This window comes from Lygodium microphyllum, chromosome 13 (genome assembly GCF_053477565.2).
Source record: "Lygodium microphyllum isolate KBCC chromosome 13, Lygodium_microphyllum_v1.1.10, whole genome shotgun sequence".
NCBI lineage: Eukaryota > Viridiplantae > Streptophyta > Polypodiopsida > Schizaeales > Lygodiaceae > Lygodium > Lygodium microphyllum.
The window spans coordinates 89075047-89092261 of record NC_141147.1 but is presented as its reverse complement, the minus strand read 5'-3'; the positions used below and the strand labels follow the sequence as shown (position 1 = coordinate 89092261).

At 42.2% G+C, this 17215-nt stretch overlaps 1 protein-coding gene across 4 annotated transcripts in view; it reads left to right on the top strand.

Moving 5' to 3' along the window:
• Positions 1-17215, top strand: part of LOC148026880 (nucleotide pyrophosphatase/phosphodiesterase-like) — a 158974-nt gene that overhangs the window by 53149 nt on the left and 88610 nt on the right. For all 4 annotated transcript variants that reach the window (XR_015692913.1, XM_087691413.1, XM_087691410.1 and 1 more), the window contains exon 3: positions 4923-4989. Coding sequence is in view for 3 of the 4 variants with exons in the window: in XM_087691413.1 (XP_087547539.1) it covers positions 4923-4989 (67 nt within the window). In the remaining variant the exon portion in view is untranslated. The remainder of the gene's footprint in view (positions 1-4922; positions 4990-17215) is intronic.

Here is a 17215-nt window from a genome sequence, read left to right as displayed (position 1 = left end):
ATGCACATGGGTGTAGTGTATGTTTGTGTATGTCTCCACCTTGAAGATCTCATGGGCTACGAACCTCGAAGTATGTGCAGCAGTCTCCACAATTAGAAATCTGCAACGCTGCGATCAGAGAATGTATATGACTGTGTGCTGAAGGCAGGCAATAAATAGCCTGAAAAGAAATGGTAAAAATATGCTGTTGGCTACATTTAATGCAGCTGATTGTACTGTTCGACTGCACTGTTGACGTGACATCACATGTGCGACCTATTGAGCACTGCCACATGGCATACCTGCAAACTGTACGGACTGTATAGAATTGCCACGTGTCACCCACAGCACACACAACTAATCAAATGCCCGAGTGACAAGAAATGCATATATACATAGTCTATCTCTCAGGAATGCCTGTCAAGGGGATGACAATCTCTAACACCCCCTCTCAGATCTTGGAGGGGGCATGATGCTGAGGGATTTGGGATGATGCTGAAGTAAAGCCTATGGAAGCGCCTTTTAAACAGGTCGGCAAGGTTGTCCTCTGTCTTGAATTGAAGTATACCATATCAATAGTCTCATCCAGGAGCTTCTCCCGAATGAAATGGTAGTGAATCTTGATATGCTTCACCCTAGCATGAAGGGTTCCGGACCAAGGCAATGCAACTCTCATTGTCGCACTGAAGAATAGTAGGACCTATTTGTGGGCAACCAAGCTGCTCCAATAACCTGTGAAGCCACACTATCTCACATGTGGTAGAAGATGCCACCCGATACTCTGCCTCAGTCGAAGATAGGGCAACTATGGGTTGCTTCTTGCTACTCTAGGAAACAACGCCTACATCCAATGTAAAGCAATAACTTGTTGTGGATCTCCAATGATCCACATCGCTAGCCCAATGTGAATCACTCCAACCTGTAAGTACCAAGCTTGCATCACTTGTACCTGTTGGATAATAGATCTCGATATTGGGGGTCCCCCGAAGGAACTACAAAATCCTCTGAGCAGCGTTCCAATGCACCATCTTGGGTTCACTCATGAACTCGGCCAGCACACCTACAACATAACATAAGTCAACATGAGTGTTGAGAAGCCATATTAAGGATCCAACCAATTGCCTATAACGGATAGCATTTGCCAAAGGAGAATGGGAATGGATTGTGGCCTTACAGTTTGGATCCATAGGGGTCATAATAGACTTGCATCCCTCTATCTCATATGTAGTTAAGACTTGCATCCCTCTATCTCATACGTAGTTAAGAGCTCCTGCACATACCGCTGTTGGGAGAGAGATTCCCCATGGAGTCTAATAGATCTCATGACCTAGAAAGAAGCGAATAAGTCCCATATCCATCATCTCGAACTTGTCATGAAGTGCTGCCTTTGTCTGCTCGACCATCTGGGCACGATCACTTGTCACAATCAAATCGTCCACATAAAGGACAAACATCACACGACCTCCACCCGAGGTGTGCACATAAAGTTGTGGGGCGGCCGATACCCCAATCTCTCTTGGAGGAACAAGTCAATCTTCTCATTCCAAGCATAGGGAGTTTGCTTAAGGCCATAGAGGGCCTTCCTCAAGGCTTAGCCATAAATTTGAGGAAATTAATGACAAATCTCCAAATTCCTAGTGAAATTTGACCCGGATTGGGTGGATTTTAAGGAAAGCCCCAAATTTGACCCAAGTTGTCCTCCAGAAGGGTAGTGAGCAAGAATTAGGGCTTGCGGTTCTTTAAAAAAAAATAATTGTTTTTGTAGATTTTTGAATCCTTTGATTTAAAAAAAAGACAAGAGCTTGTTGGTTGAAAGGAGACATGTGGCTGCAACGATGCGATGATGTGGCCAGTTGGTTGGCAAGGATGCAACAAGTATGATGACGAGGGCGACACTCCAAAGGTAGTGTGCAAGTCACCACATTTGTGTTGGCAAGTTGCTGTGACAAGGGCGGCGAGTGCGAAGGGGGATAGCATGAAGGAGGTGACGATGAAGACGGTAGAGGGGGATTGGTCGAGGGACAAGTAGCATGAAGGTGGTGAAACTGGTGACTAGAATGGTAGTGTTGTGAAGATGCATGAAGCGAGGGAGGCGGTGTACATGCCCGCAGGTGACACTTGGCGGAGGTGTACACGCCTGCAGGTTGATGCTTAGTTGGGCAACACAATAGGTTGGGGTGATGAGTTCGCAGGTTGGCAAATCCTCTATAACTTCAAATCAACTACTTGTAGGTGGTGGATCCCTGGTGGCAGGTCTATAGGTTGCGTGTGGGACAGAGTGTGGGTTCGTGACCAATAGCGCCAAGCAAATCAGCTACTCCAACAACCGATTGGAGATTGAAGGGTGAAGCCTTGGGCAGCAATTGGCAGGGATGACCAAAGAAGATGTGGCATGAAGAGACCAATTGGCGGTGACAATGGTTGAAACGATGGCATCCAATTGTCGATTGCCACTTGTTGAAGTTATAGAAGTTGGTGATGGTAGTGGCTTTGGGCGGCAGCCAGCTAAGGCGTGGCACTCAATGGCAATGCCTGTGAGGAAGATAATCGCGAGCAATGGCGATGGAGGTAAGTGGCATTGATACCAATGTTGGCCTAGGTGTGAAGTAATTGCACGATTAATTGATAGAGAATGAAAGATAATGAGCGAATTAATTGATGCACAATAACTCAATCGCAAAATGAGAGGCAATGTATTAATGAGTGAGAGAGAATACGATGCCGAAGGCAATCACAATGAAAAATGTCACACTTGTATGCTAATGAGGCACAAAGTGTCTTTTTATAATAAAAATGAAACTCGAATGGATTAACCGCCATAGGAAATCCTAACCCTAGTGTCAGATAGTGCGTAGGACACTAGGGGCAACAACTACATTTAATGGTACTTTAAATGCCTAGGGAGCTCGGATCATGGATCAAAGGGCATCAACGCGTAGCCTATGAGATGGCCTACACTAATTAGTTCTTTTTAGCCATTCAATTAAAATTCAGCATTAATAATTCAAAAAATTAGTTTCAACCTTTGTCCCTGCCCAAAAAATCTAATGTGCCCATCCACAATTAAATTAGTTAGGCCATTTTGACTCCCAAGTGGTCTTGTGCATTGATTGACCCTTGAATGAGGATTATTAATCAATGCCTAGTTCATAGTGCCACCATTGACAATTATCGGTCAATTAAATCCCTTAGACCAAAAGTGACACCAGGCACCACCAATATTTGTCTAGTATAACTTATGACAACTTTTGCCTTTGACACCCACTAACATCTCGGGATCCTTAGCCTGCCATTGTGACTTAATTGACTTGCACAACACGTGCTTCTCACATTTGCACATTTGATTAATAATTAATCAAATGCTTAGCAAAGCATAAAAAATTCACATTCTTGTGAAAGTATGACAGCAATGGATAGTGGTGAGGGGAGAAGGAACTGATGAAGAATGAAAGTGAGATGTGTATAGTGATGAATGCCCATGCCTTATTTGTTGGCATGAGACATTGAATTGTTTATGGTGGTGCCTTGACTCTCTTGGGTTGCATCTAGGTGCCAATAAATGATACAAATAAAGCTTTTTTGGGGCTGTAAATGGATTCCAAAATAGGAATTAGTGTAGTACAATGCACTTCATGACTTCGTTCAACATTTGATACATCTTGGGTTTCAAGGGTACACATTCCATTGAATTTGGTGGTCAAGACACATAGACATACTGTCAAGGTCTCATCATCCTGCTTGACTAGCTGAGTAGTCATTGTGGGGACTTTGTTACTAACCTGAATAGTTGGAAGAGAGCCTTCTTAAGTGTGAGATAATCTGCCAACTAAGTAAGATATTGTGGTGGAATGAACCTATTTCTAAGGGATGTTGATCGACTATGTGGCTAGGTTTGTGTGTAGGTCTATATGATTGCTAAGGCAATGTTAGCATCACACACATGCTGCACCAATAAGATGACATGCAACTAATAAAACTCTTGTCCTATCCATGTATGGATGTGAAAAAACTCATCGATACAAAAATAAATTAACTTCAGGGTGTTCAACATTACCATCTTCCTTTGCCTCATCATCCTGCCTACCTAATTTGGTAGCTATTATGAGGAACTTGTCACTAAATTGAATAATTGGAAGAGGGCCTTGCTTAATTGTGAAATCATCCTCCAACTGAGCAAGGTATTGTGGTGGAGTGAACCTAGCTCTAAGGGACTTGCAACAAGCCTAACTGAGACTGCCTATGTCTAGGTCAGTTTGATTGCTGAGGTAATGTTGCCATCAGACACATGCTGTATTTACTAGTAAGATGGCATGCAACTGATGAAACTTTTTCCCTATCTGTGTATGAATGTGAAAGAAATTAAGTACTTAACTGATACAAAATAGAAGTTCGTTCAGGGGATCAACCGTACCATCATACTTCGCCGGAGGAAGCCTTAGCATTAGGTTGTACAATCGACTTGGAGTCATATGGGGGTGACAGGTCATCACGGTAGCATGTGCTTGGAAGGTAACCCCATGGCAAGTTCCTGTTCAGTCTGGAGTGCCGCCTGCTGAGGTTGCTCATACTTGAGCCTAATGAGCTCACGCTCAGCCTGCATTTTTGAAGATAACTTCTTGCAGCTTTCTAAAAGTTTGTCAGTATAATCTGTTTGTGGCAAGAAATCTGTTTACAATTTGAAGTCTTCTGTCTCTTGTAGCAGAATCTGTTGTTTGTATCTGCAGAAACAGCAGCCATGTGTTCTATAGTGTTTTTGTCCTTCTACAACATCAAGTTGTTAAGGTATTTCTTAAGTCAAGCAGTGATTCAAATAAGCAGTAGCAGTGCATGCTTGTGTTATTGGCAGACACTTGGTCCAAAATTCGGTTTTTCCCAATTGCAAAAATTGCCTGCCATCACATAAAATATGTGATTATGTTTTGATTTGTGCTCTTGTTGTGCAGTGAATCACTTTGTGTTGAGACAAATTCATCCTACGCAGCTCCATTTTTATGCACTTCTCCAATCAAGGTAAGTGTAGGCATGGTGCTTTTGAGAAGCAAATTTTCAGTCAAGTTTCCAAAGACAAGGTGTTTGTGTCTGTGTGTCTATCTTGTTAAAAGGGAAGTTGATTGGAAAGAACTTTGGATAGAGATGCTGTATGTACGGACAAGTGTGGTATGTGTTTGCTCAAAACCTTTACTCTAGTTCACTAACACAAGGCATGCAAGTCATATGTAATGGAAGTCTCATAACTATCTGTCCCTGCAGAATCCACTGGACAAAAGTAAGGGGTTCTACGAAGAAAGGACACTATGATACCAATTTTCCCTTTAAATGCACAAGAGAACATTGTATCATTGCACAAAAAGCTTGTTGAAAGATTTTTTTTTTTCATTCTGCAGATCTAGAGTTCCCTTGGTTCTGGTTCTAAGTGGCTATGAGAGAGTGGATGAAATGGATGACTGCATTCCATACATTACTAATGCTCTTTGCAACTTAGTAATGCCCTCCAAAACTCGCACACTTCCTGCCTTCCCAGTCCACCATGGCACCAGGTAATGCATCCCAAGTAATGTCAAGAAATTCCAAGAACTTATGAAAGAGGGCAATAGCCTCTTGAAGGAAGCATTCCTTGACGCTGCCATTGTAAACACTCTGGTGATTTCTTCCTTCTGAGAGGTGATAGACATAGACCTTTTGTTGAAGGACCTATCCAAGTCATTGGTGCCTCTTGGCAGTCTTGTACAGCAAAGACAAATTCAAAGGTTGTGGAATATTTCGTTCAGCTAGGGTTAAGCCCATGAGTGCAATGCCATCAATTTGAAACAAACTGACCATACAACCATATGCACATGTTAATGTTGCAATTAGTAAAATTGGTCACTTGCCACATAAAAGGCAGGCAGGCTGGTTGGATAGTAAACAGGACCCCTACAAAGGGTCAATCCACTTTTGTGCCAACCATCAGATCCACATCGTGACTGCACTTTGTCTTTGGAGGTTCTAGGTGGGTTCAGTGTCGGATTACACAAGATTGAGGATTAAGGTTTGTGGATTTTGAATGTGATTGTTAGTGGGCTGATCATGGCTGATCAAGGAGCTATCTCGATAGGACAGCAGGAGTATTCTGTGGATTCGGAGTGCCAGAGTGTGTAAGATTGCATTATGGGCTGATGGAATAGCATGAATATGCTGTTGGCAGCCTTTTGACTTTACATGTTATTACTGCTGTGATATATGAGCAGAGGTCATGTGGCTTTGACTCTTGTCACGCTGATTAATGAGGTTAATTAATGTGAGATTATGGGAAACACTGAGAGCTGTGACTGTCTTTGTCTTATTTTAATGCATGTACAGGGTTCAAGGGACATGACTAGTTATGCACACATGCGTATTTGTGTGAGTACGGCTTAAAACCTGTCTCTTCTCTCTTTTGTTGTGCATTTTTTGGAGATGAGTATCTTACGGTTGATGTAAGAGACAAATCAGCAACTGGGTGAAGAAGTGGAGTGCTGAAGATTGATAGATGAAGTTGAAGCTATCACACAAAATTTTGCCCAAAATTTTGTTTTATGTGTAAGAGCTCACATCCCAGACCAATTGTTGCACCAAGCACTTAGTGGCCACTCCCACCTATACTTCATCACACATCAGGGAAAAGGGCTTCCATTTGATTCCCTAGCTTTACCATGATGTTGGTGGGGAGTTTGAGTTTGGAGAATTCCAAAATTTTCATTTCTTCTTCTTCACAACAGCAGTACTTAAGGTTTCTTCTTCACCATGCCAGTCTTGTATGAAGAGCTTGTGTGACATGTTGAAAGTGGAGGCTAAATGCATTTAGGTAGCAGTCCCTTGTCAAGAGCTCACTCTTGTACAAAGCTAGTTGACTTCTCACATGTGATGGTCTCTTAACTTCAGGGAGCAGAGGGTGGGTTGGGGGTGTTGTTATTGGAAGGCATGTGGAGCTGAGTTTGGAATCAGCTGGAGCACACAGCGAATTCAGACTTGATGAATGAGATTTATTCTGCCAGATGTTTTGAGTTCAAAGCCACTGGTCTGGTTTGGGCAGCCAATTCAGTGATGAGATTTGTGGATTGTGCATAGTATTGCTGGTGAACTGATCATGGCTGATCAAGGACCTGTCCTTGATAAGACAGCAGGATTATTCTGGGGACTTGAAGTGTACAAGAATGTGTCTGGTTTCATCTGAGCTGATGGTGCAGCATGAATACGCTGTTGGCAGCTTTTTTACTTTGCACAAACTGCTTTAATATATGAGCAGGAGGATCATTCGGTCTTTGGATTCTCCCCTCTGTTGAGTTGTGCATTTTTTGGAGACTAGTATCTTACTAGTTGATACAAAAGCCAACTTGTCACTTGGGTGATGAAGCGAGGATCTGATGATTGGTAGGTGAAGTTGATGCTGTCATACAGAATTTTGTCTTGCATAAGGGTCCACATGCCAGACCAATGGTTGGACCAAGCAATTAGTAGCCACACCCACACATACTTCATCACACATCAGGTCTATTAGCAAGCGTGCATCTTGTATTGTCATCTCCTGCCTATAAGCCTCAGTCTAATTCAGATGAGCACATTAGGAGCTCTGACATTGTCTTTGTTTGTCATACTATGTGCTTTAGGCACTTTAGATGGAGAATGGAAGGTACATTAGTGCATTTTCGGGCATTGTCGGCTGTCTTGGTCACCCACATTATGAGCCTGGCCACTTGATTACTAGTTGTGGCCCCAATTTGCCTATTTATAGGTGGCTTGCCCTCTCATTCATTCATTGCACTCATTGTGATCATTCAGCCATCCCTTGTCATTCTCTCTCATTCCCTTGCTACCATCTAGGGCCCACATTGATGCTCAGAACTGAGTGTTGAGGCTGTCAGTTGCAGCCTTGTAACTTTCAGCCATTGCAGTCAGTTTGTTCCTTCTCTCCTGCGTTCATTCAGTCTCTTTCTCTCTGTGTTGGCTTTCCTTTCCACTGCACACTGCACATGGTATCAGAGCCACACATGGGAGTCAGATTCTGAGAAGAGGAGTGATTTGTCTGAATTTCCAGCCACCGGGTGCCATCCTCGGCGTGTATCAGACCTTGTGTTTTCTGTCAACAGGTGCTGGGCCACCTCTTTTCAATCTCTCCAAACTCCATTTTGATCAAGGGGAGTCCTCTCTAGTGCTGATCTGTGTGTTCAGTGTTGGGTTCGACTCACGCCTATGCTCACAGAGTGTCGTTGATCCTCAGTAGGACATTGGGGCACTTTTTACCTCTTCGTACGAGAGGTTTTTTCCCCCAGATTTATTTCTTTTATTTTATGTGCCTATATCACACAGTTTTAGGCACTTATCGTGTTTCACACTCTTCAGGTGTGAACACGCTCTTACAACTCTAAGGTTTAAGGGTTGTACTTTGTACTTGCACCTTACACTTAGATTATTGCATTGGGTGTCATGCTCTCACACTCTACACTGTCAACTGTACTCTCAGCTGAGCTTTGATTCATCCTTCCTCTCACATTTGGTATTAGAGCTGAGCCTCAGCTCAATTGACCTCTCGGCCATTGTCTCCAGTTCCTCTGCCATTGTCAGCAGCTCCATCGCCACTAGCAGGCCGCTAGCTGTAGTGCCTCATCTGCCCTGTCTGCCTCTGTGACGACTGCAGAGCCCGTCATAGCTGAGCAGCTTGCTCTAGCTATATGCCACCAGCACCTGGTCTTGTGCTCCAGCTCTGCGCCGCTGCCTTTAGTGCCAATGCTGACGCCTCCTGTCCCAGCCGCTTGCATTGTTGATACCACCAGAGAACAGCCACCGCTGCCCGTTAACTGCGCCAGCTGCGCCTTAGGTGCTGCCAGCTCTTGCGCAGCTGGTTCGACCTGCCGCTTGCCTCACACCCGCTTAGTGTGCTGCTGACAATGCTGCCCGTCTGCTCCAGTCCGCTTTGCTCCACCAGCCAACTCGCCAAGTCAGCCAGGAGTTGCCCCGACAGTCTAGGTCGACTTTGAAAATCAGGGTAAAAAGAAAATTTTTTATTCAAATTTATTTCTCTGGAAGGGGCTTGTTGCATGGGCAAGCAATCTCAGTTCCAGCACGTGTGTGGGACACAATTATGTAGAGATTTTGTGCATTTTTTGGGCCAAACATTTGGGGCTTTTGCAGTCAGCTCAGTGATTGGCAAATGTACATCTATGACAATCTGAAATAGAGTGATTTTGTGCATATTGGGACAAGAAATTTTGGGGCATTTGCATTTTCAGTTCTGCTGAGCACTTATTGCACCTTGGACAGCGTGCATTTAAGACAGTTTTGACAGAGTGATTAAATTTGCTGACTACAGCAAAGTACTTGCTGTAATTTTTGGAAGTTCTGAGATTTCTAAGTTGGTCCAGCTTGAGGATTGCTCTTTTACTCTTTGATCGGTGACATTTATCATGGCAAATCAGGGAGGTGATGTATTTACATATGTATCCAAGGAGGATAGGTTGGATGGTAACAACTATTATCTCTGGTCCTTCATGATGAAGAATGTGTTAATTGCGAAGAATCTTTGGGATGTCAGTGGTGACGAAGTTAGGCATGGAGTTGTGGCTCCTGCTACTCCTCTAGGAGGACGTGGAGGCAACTTAGTCTTGTTCAGCTCGCTCCAGCTCAGCCACTTCCTGAGAGATCAACAACAAAAATGCATGGGATACATGGGATGTATAAGCTTTGTCGCTGATTACATTGGTAATTCAGCGGTCTATCATCCCTCACATTTGGTCTGTAGTTTCTTCACGAGAAGCATGGTTAACCTTAGAGCAAATGTTCACTGGAAGGAACGAGACACACATCTCTTTCTTGAAGAAAGAGCTTGAGAGTGTGAAGATGGATAAGGGTGATTTTATGCATGATCATCTAAATAAAATTCAAGACTTGCGTGAGCAGCTTATGAATATAGATGAGTATTACTCAGATGCACAGTTGATATCTACTACCTTGAATTCATTGCCGCCCTCATACTTGGCCTTTCATACAGCCTTGAACCTCACCATGAGGATTTCCCCACAGCCACTTACTTTCCTTCAATTGGTCAGTTTTCTCATAGTGGAAGAGCAGATATGAAAGAACAGTTGTGTGGATGTTATAGCCTCTGAGCAGGCTTTTAAAGGTAGAAGGGAAAGGGCAGCTAGGCTAAAAATGCTCTGTAGAGCTTTGGGACTTCAGGCACTTCACAGGGCAACAAGAAACGGGGGGAACGCAAGCCAAGAAGGGCAAGTGCCACTGTTGCAAAAAGCTAGGACACTACATCACTGAATGTAGAAAGTGTATAGCCAAGGAGAAAAAGAAGTCAGGGATGTTTGTTTCTAATGTACCTTCTATTGCTACTGAGTCCATGTTCTTTATTGCAGACACGGATTATTGTTTTTACACATGTAGTTATGATTCTTCTTGGGTTGATAGAGCATTTAGCTGTATGGAGGATGCGAGTACATGGTTTTTAGACAGTGGTGCTTCTAGGCACATTATATCTCGCAGAGATTTGTTTGCTTCTGTTATTGTAGCCTCGGTTGGCAAGTTTGTACAGTGTGCCAACAATGCATTATACCCTCTTGGAGGAATTGGGGAGATTGTGTTGACAGCCATTGATGGCTCTATTCTCCGCTTGTAGGATGCCTTGTTTGTGCTAGGCATAAAGAAGAATTTGTTACCTATTTCTTCTTTGGCCAGGTGTGGTTTGTAGGTTACCTTTGATGATGAGAGATATATGGTGAGAGATAAGAAACACATGACTTTGGTTTTGAGTGGCACTCTATGTCATGGTTTATATGAGTTGGATGCTTTTTCAGTTGATCAGTCGGTCTATCTAGTATCCACTTTTACTCTTGCTATGTCATAGGCGGAGTTATGGCATGCTCGCATGGGGCATGTAAACTATGGTAGCTTGATGCTTATGTAGCGTACATAGATGCTTCATGGTTTACCTCTCTTAGAGAGACCTCTTGAGCATATATACGAGGGATGTATTTTGGAAAAAATGCATCGTTATTCGTTTCCCCGTGATGTTGCCTTTAGAGCAACTGCCAGATTGTAGATTGTGCACTAAGATGTATGTGGCCATATGCAGACAAAGTCATTAGGTGGCTGTTACTATTTTGTCACTTTCATTGATGACTTCACTCGTTTCTACTGGGTGAAAAAGTTAGAAGTTTATGATGTATTTTTGGCTTTTGTAGCACTTGTTGAAAATCAATTTGGCTGCAAGGTAAAGACTCTTCGTTCAGATCGAGGGGGGGAATACATGTCCTCTATGCTGAATTCCTTTTTGAAGCAGAAGGGCATTATTCATCAGTACACTATTGCTTATACTCCACAACAGAATGGGGTTGCAGAGAGGAAGAATCGGTGACTCATGGAGATGGCTAGATGTATGCTGAAAGCAAAGAGCTTGCCACATAGTTTTTGGATGGAAGCAGTTATGTGTGCTTGCCATGTCTTGAATAGGTGCCCTACCAAGGCATTAAAGAATGTCATGTCTTTTGAGGCTTGGAACAGTCAGAAACCTTCTGTTGGGCATTTTCGTACTTTTGGGTATCTTGCACATGCACGCATTCCCAAGGTACTTCGCAAGAAGTTGGATAACAAGGCTATTAAATGCATTTTTGTGGGGTAGAGCAATGAGAGCAAAGGATATAGATTATATGATCATGTCTCTAAAAAGGTATTTGTCTCAGTAGGGATGTGGTTTTCGATGAAAAATTAGAATTATCCCTTGTTGGTTTTGACACATATCAGGCTGCCAATGATGTATTTGAAGGGCTGCTGCCCATTTCTTCCAGTGATATAACTATAGTTTTAGGAAGTGAACTTAATGTTCAGCCAATTGCTGCATTGGGTAATGCAAAAAATCAGCCCATGGCTAATTTGAATATTCAGCAAGGTGCTGAATTTGAAATTTAGCAAGAGCTTGTACACAGTCAGGAGGCTAGGCAGATGCCTAGATGGTATTTGCAGACTATGAAAGATAGTCATTTGGATGCTCCTATTGCTGGTCGTACCAGAAGGCAAGCTTGTATGCATGCTGTTGGACATACCATGGAGTTTGTTATGGCAATAGATACGTTTGATGATGAGGAGCTTGAATGTTTTGAGGATGCATAACATAGTGTGCATTGGATGGCAGCAATGCAAGCTGAGTTTGATTCCACCATAGAGAATTAAACATGGGATTTGGTATCTTTGCTTGTTGGGAAGAAAGCCATTGGTACAAAGTGGGTCTATAAGCTGAAAAGGAATGCAGATGGATCCATTGACAAATATAAGGCAAGGCTAGGTCTATGGTTGCTTTGGCTGCCCATCATGGATGGACTGTGCACTAGCTTGATATAAAGACTACATGCTTACATGGGGAACTTCAAGAAGCAATGTATGTAAAGCAGCCCATTGGTTTTGCAGTTGAGGAATTTGAACACTTGGTTTGTAAGTATCCTACATGCAATGCATCATAAAACATCAGAATTCAACATATTTTAAGCACTCAACAATCCCCTTCTCCCTACCGTTTAAAGTTATGCATTCGGTGGTAGTTTTAAGATGTATTTTTAATGTACTTTTCTGTTACGAAAGCAATAAAAACCCACTTTAACATAGAGATAGGGCTGAAATGAGGCTAAAACTCATGCTTTAGCTCTATTATACATTCACAAATGTATATCTTATTTTTTTTAATTTTTCGGATGTGAAAAATCTATTTTTAATCATTTTTTATTTATTTCATCTATTTATTTATAGATAATTATTGATTTACTGGTTTAGAGTGATTGATCTTACTGAGAATGATTTTCTTATCATATTTTAATCCATAGGAAGAATATATGCAGGACAAACCCCCAAAAACACATAATTTTCCTCAAACCACATAGTTGCGGGTTTTGCGTGTTTAGCATACAATTATTATATGACCGATTTTTCTTGATTTCTTCAACATTGCTGATAAATTAGAGCATTGGCAATCAAATAAAATCATTCCTAACCATTTCCAACCAAAATTTATCATAAAACAATGTTTGAAGTAAGCTCTCCGAGCTTGGTATGCAAAGATTGATGCTTTTTTACTTAGCCAAGGGTTCATAAACAGCTCATTAGAGTATATCCTTTACATATGTAAAGAGGGGGGATCCTTGTTGGTCATGTCTGTATGCTAATGATCTTTTGCTTATAGGGACACATGCTAATCAGATTTCAGCATTCAAACAAAATTTGTAGCAAACTTTTGAGATGTTAGATTTTGGGCCTTTGCACTATTACTTGGACATTCGGTTCATTTATGATGCTAGAGGCATTTGTTGTAGACGAGTCTATGCGCGAGTTGAGTTGAGAGTGCAGATGCGGAGAGTCGAGAGCAAAAGAGTGAGAGAGTGAGCACAACACAGTGAGTATTCGGTACAATGACTAGTGTACCACATTTTAGGTTTTGAATATATAAAGTACAAAGTGTAAGGGTGCTTTCACACCTGAATACAATAAAAGGCACGGTGATTCTTTATTCCTAACAACCTCCCACCTAAAGGCAACACGCGTGAGGGTAGAGGAAAGAATTAGCTAAGTCTATGTATGTATAAAGCTGAAAGACACATATACTATCTAACCCCCATCATATGGCGGCAATGAGCAAACCGCTCGGTCTACCCTGCAAGATTATCATCTGTATGTACCTTGACAAGCTCGATGCCTTTGCTGTCACGTACATCCCTGATGAAGTGATACTTCACCTATATGTGCTTTGTCTTTGCATGAAAGATAGGATTCCGTGCTAGCATGATAGCACTTTGCCTGTCACAGTGGAGGATAGGAGCCTCTGTAATCCCAAGCTCTCTCACTAGACGTGAAAGCCATAAAGCCTCTTTGCATGTCTCTGTGGCAGCCACATATTCTGCCTCTGTAGTAGACAGTGTAACACACTTTTGTAGCCTAGATATCCAGGAGATTGCTCCTCCTGTGAACATAAACACATATCCTGAAGTAGACTTCCTGCAGTCAGGATGGCCAGCATAGTCTGCATCGGTGAAATCAACAACAGATAACTTCTGCTTACCAAAGCAAATACACAAATCCTTTGTGCCCTTAAGGTATCTTATGATACCCTTCACTGCTTCCCAATGCTTTTTGCCAGGATATGCCATGTATTTGCTAACTACTCGCACCGCAAATGCAATGTCAAGACGTGTAGCAACCATAGCATACATCAAGCTACCAACGGCTGTAGTATAAGGTATCTTGGCCATTTTAACCTTACCATCATCTGATGTAGGGCTGTCGTTTGCACTAAGTTTCACATATGGAGGCAATGGTACACTGATAGCTTTTCTCCCCTCCATATTGAAACATTGCAAAAATTTGGTAATATACTCCTGCTGTGACAGATAAAGAAGATCCTTTGATCTGTCTCTGAGTATATGCATGCCAAGAATGTGATTTGCCTCACCAAGATCTTTCATATCAAATCTATTGTGTAGACTCTGTTTCAAGGAGTCCAAGGCATGAACATGCTTGCCTGCAATTAGCATGTCATCCACATCAATACCAAGAGAATAAGTTTGCCATCTATTCCCTTCTTGGTATATAAGCAGTGTTCAACTTGAGAACGATGAAATCCCTGAGATTGTATGAATGTATCAAATTTGTGATACCATTTGCGTGGTGCCTGCTTCAGCCCATATAAACTTTTGTTGAGTTTACATACCATATGCTCTTTTCCCTTTGCAACAAAACCATCAAGCTGTTGCATATAGATTTTCTCATGCAGACCACCATGTAAGAAGGCGATTTTTACATCCATGTGTATGAGTTGCATGTCCTCATATGCAACCAAGCCTAAGATGGTTCACAAAGTAGTCATTTTGACTACATGAGAAAAGATTTCATCAAAATCAATTCCATGTTCTTGCTTGTACCGTTTAGGAACCAAGCGTGCCTTGTACTTGGGCAAAGAACTAGAAGTGACTTTCATTTTGTAAACCCATTTGCAGGGTAGCACTTTTTGTTCTTTTGGAAAAAGTACCAAATCCCAAGTGCCATTCTTCATAAGAGATTCTATCTCTGATAGCATTGCTTTTTGCCATTTCTTACTATCCTGTCTGTCCATTGCTTCCTGGAAGCATGACGGTTCACCACAATCTCTTAACATGACATAATCAGCCACATAGTTTACTCCAGGAACAAATCTATTTGGCTCTTTTGGCACTTTGGTCGACCTACGGACCCAGTGGTCAATATTTGTTGGCTCTTCATCTTGTAAATCTGCATTAACAGCTTGCTGTTTTGCAGGTACAGCTTGCTGTATAACTGGTTCAGGTTGTTCTAGGTGCACATGTTCTTGCTGAATTTGTGGGACATTATGGGCAAGATCTTGCTGATCATTTACAGCATCATTCCCTGCATTTTCAGCAGGTATTTGTTGCTGTCGAACGGGCATTCTTTGTTGTCCTATTGGTACATCGTCCCGGAATACAACCCTTCCGACCTCCTCAATTCTTTCGAGCTGTTTGTACATGCGATCTTCCCGGAAGATGACATCATTGCTGGGTACTACTTTTCTGTCCTCGGGATCCCATAATGTATACCCCATTTCACCTTCATCACCATATCCTAGGAAAATACATTTACAGGACTTTGGCTCAAGTTTGTTGCGTTCTTCGTTGTGTATGTGCACAAATGCCTCGCAGCCAAACACTTTCAAGTGTGCATACGAAGGTGGCCCGACCACACTTCTTGGGGAACTCCCTCCCTCCCCCCCCCCCCCGCCCCCCCCTCTCCTAAAGACTTGTTTGGTGACCGATTAATCAAGTGTACGGCAGTCATAACAGCCTCTGCCCAAAAACCATGGGGTAAAGCAGCATCTAACAGCATTGTACAGGCCTTGTCTTGAATGGTCCGATTCATACGCTCTGCAACAATTTTTGGGGTGGATTATTTGGACAAGCTTCCTCTTAATCCCTTTGCTGTCACAAAAGTCTTGAAAGGCTTTGGACACATTCCCCACCATTGTTAGAGCGAAGGCATTTTAATGTCTTGCTGGTCTGATTTTCAGTACGTGCTAGTAATTTTTTAAATTTATCCAAGGCCTCGTCTTTACGACAGATTGGATAAACCCAAACTTTGCGTGCGGCATAATCAACAAAGGTAATAAAATACTTCTTCCCCCCTAAAGATAACCCTGGCATTTGACATACATCTGAATGTACTAACTCTAAGGGTGAAGAATTTAGGGGGAGAGATTTTTTTTGTGACGTTTGAGTATGTTTACCATAAATACAATGATCACACTGTTCAAAATTAGCATATCTCAAACACAATAAATAACCCAAACAAGAGAGCACTTTCATTCGAGATTGACTCATGTGTCCCAACCGGCTATGCCACAAAGAAACACTTGGCTGTTCAGTTATGGCGACAACATGGGCACGCATACTAGATACATGCAAAGGATATAGAGTATCACTTTTGGATCCCTTGGCAACAATGTGGGAGCCCTTACATATTTTCCATTTGCTATCCCCAAAGATGGTGTGATAGCCTTCATCATTTAGTTCCCCTATGTTGATCAAGCTCTTCTTGAGCTGAGGTACATGTCTCACATTATGCAAAATAAACATGGAGCCATGCTGAAATTTCAGTTTCACACTGCCAATACCTGCAATTTTACATGCATACTTATCCCCCAAGTGAACAAGACCATGTATAACACCATTGTAGTCAGAGAACCACTCATGATGTGGTGTGACATGAGAGGACACACCTGAATTGAAGTATGAATGTCATCCTTAGAATCTCCAATCAATGCATGTGCATCCAAGAATAAGCTAGAAGTACAGCACCATCACTGTCATTATCATGAGTGACTATATTAACCTCTTCTATTTTTACATTGCTCTTTTTGACAGAGTGACTGTTCTTGTTTTCAGCCTTGTTGGCTTCATTGTTTTTGTTTTTTCCCTTCTCTTTCTTTAGCGGAAAGCAATCCCTTTTGTAGTGCCCCTTTTTGCCACAATGATGGCACTCCACATTCTTTCCACAAGATATGCTACGTGCTCTGTTTTCAGAACTGCTCTTATGCTGAAATCTGCCTCTAGTGTGTAAGGAATTTGAAGACTTGTTTGCTGAGTCTGAGTTATTCTGCCTATTGAGTTCTTCCATCAGCAGAGAACTCTCCATATCAGAGTATAACAGCTGAGCATTCGAATTACTGAAAGTTGTCTTGAAAGAATCCCAA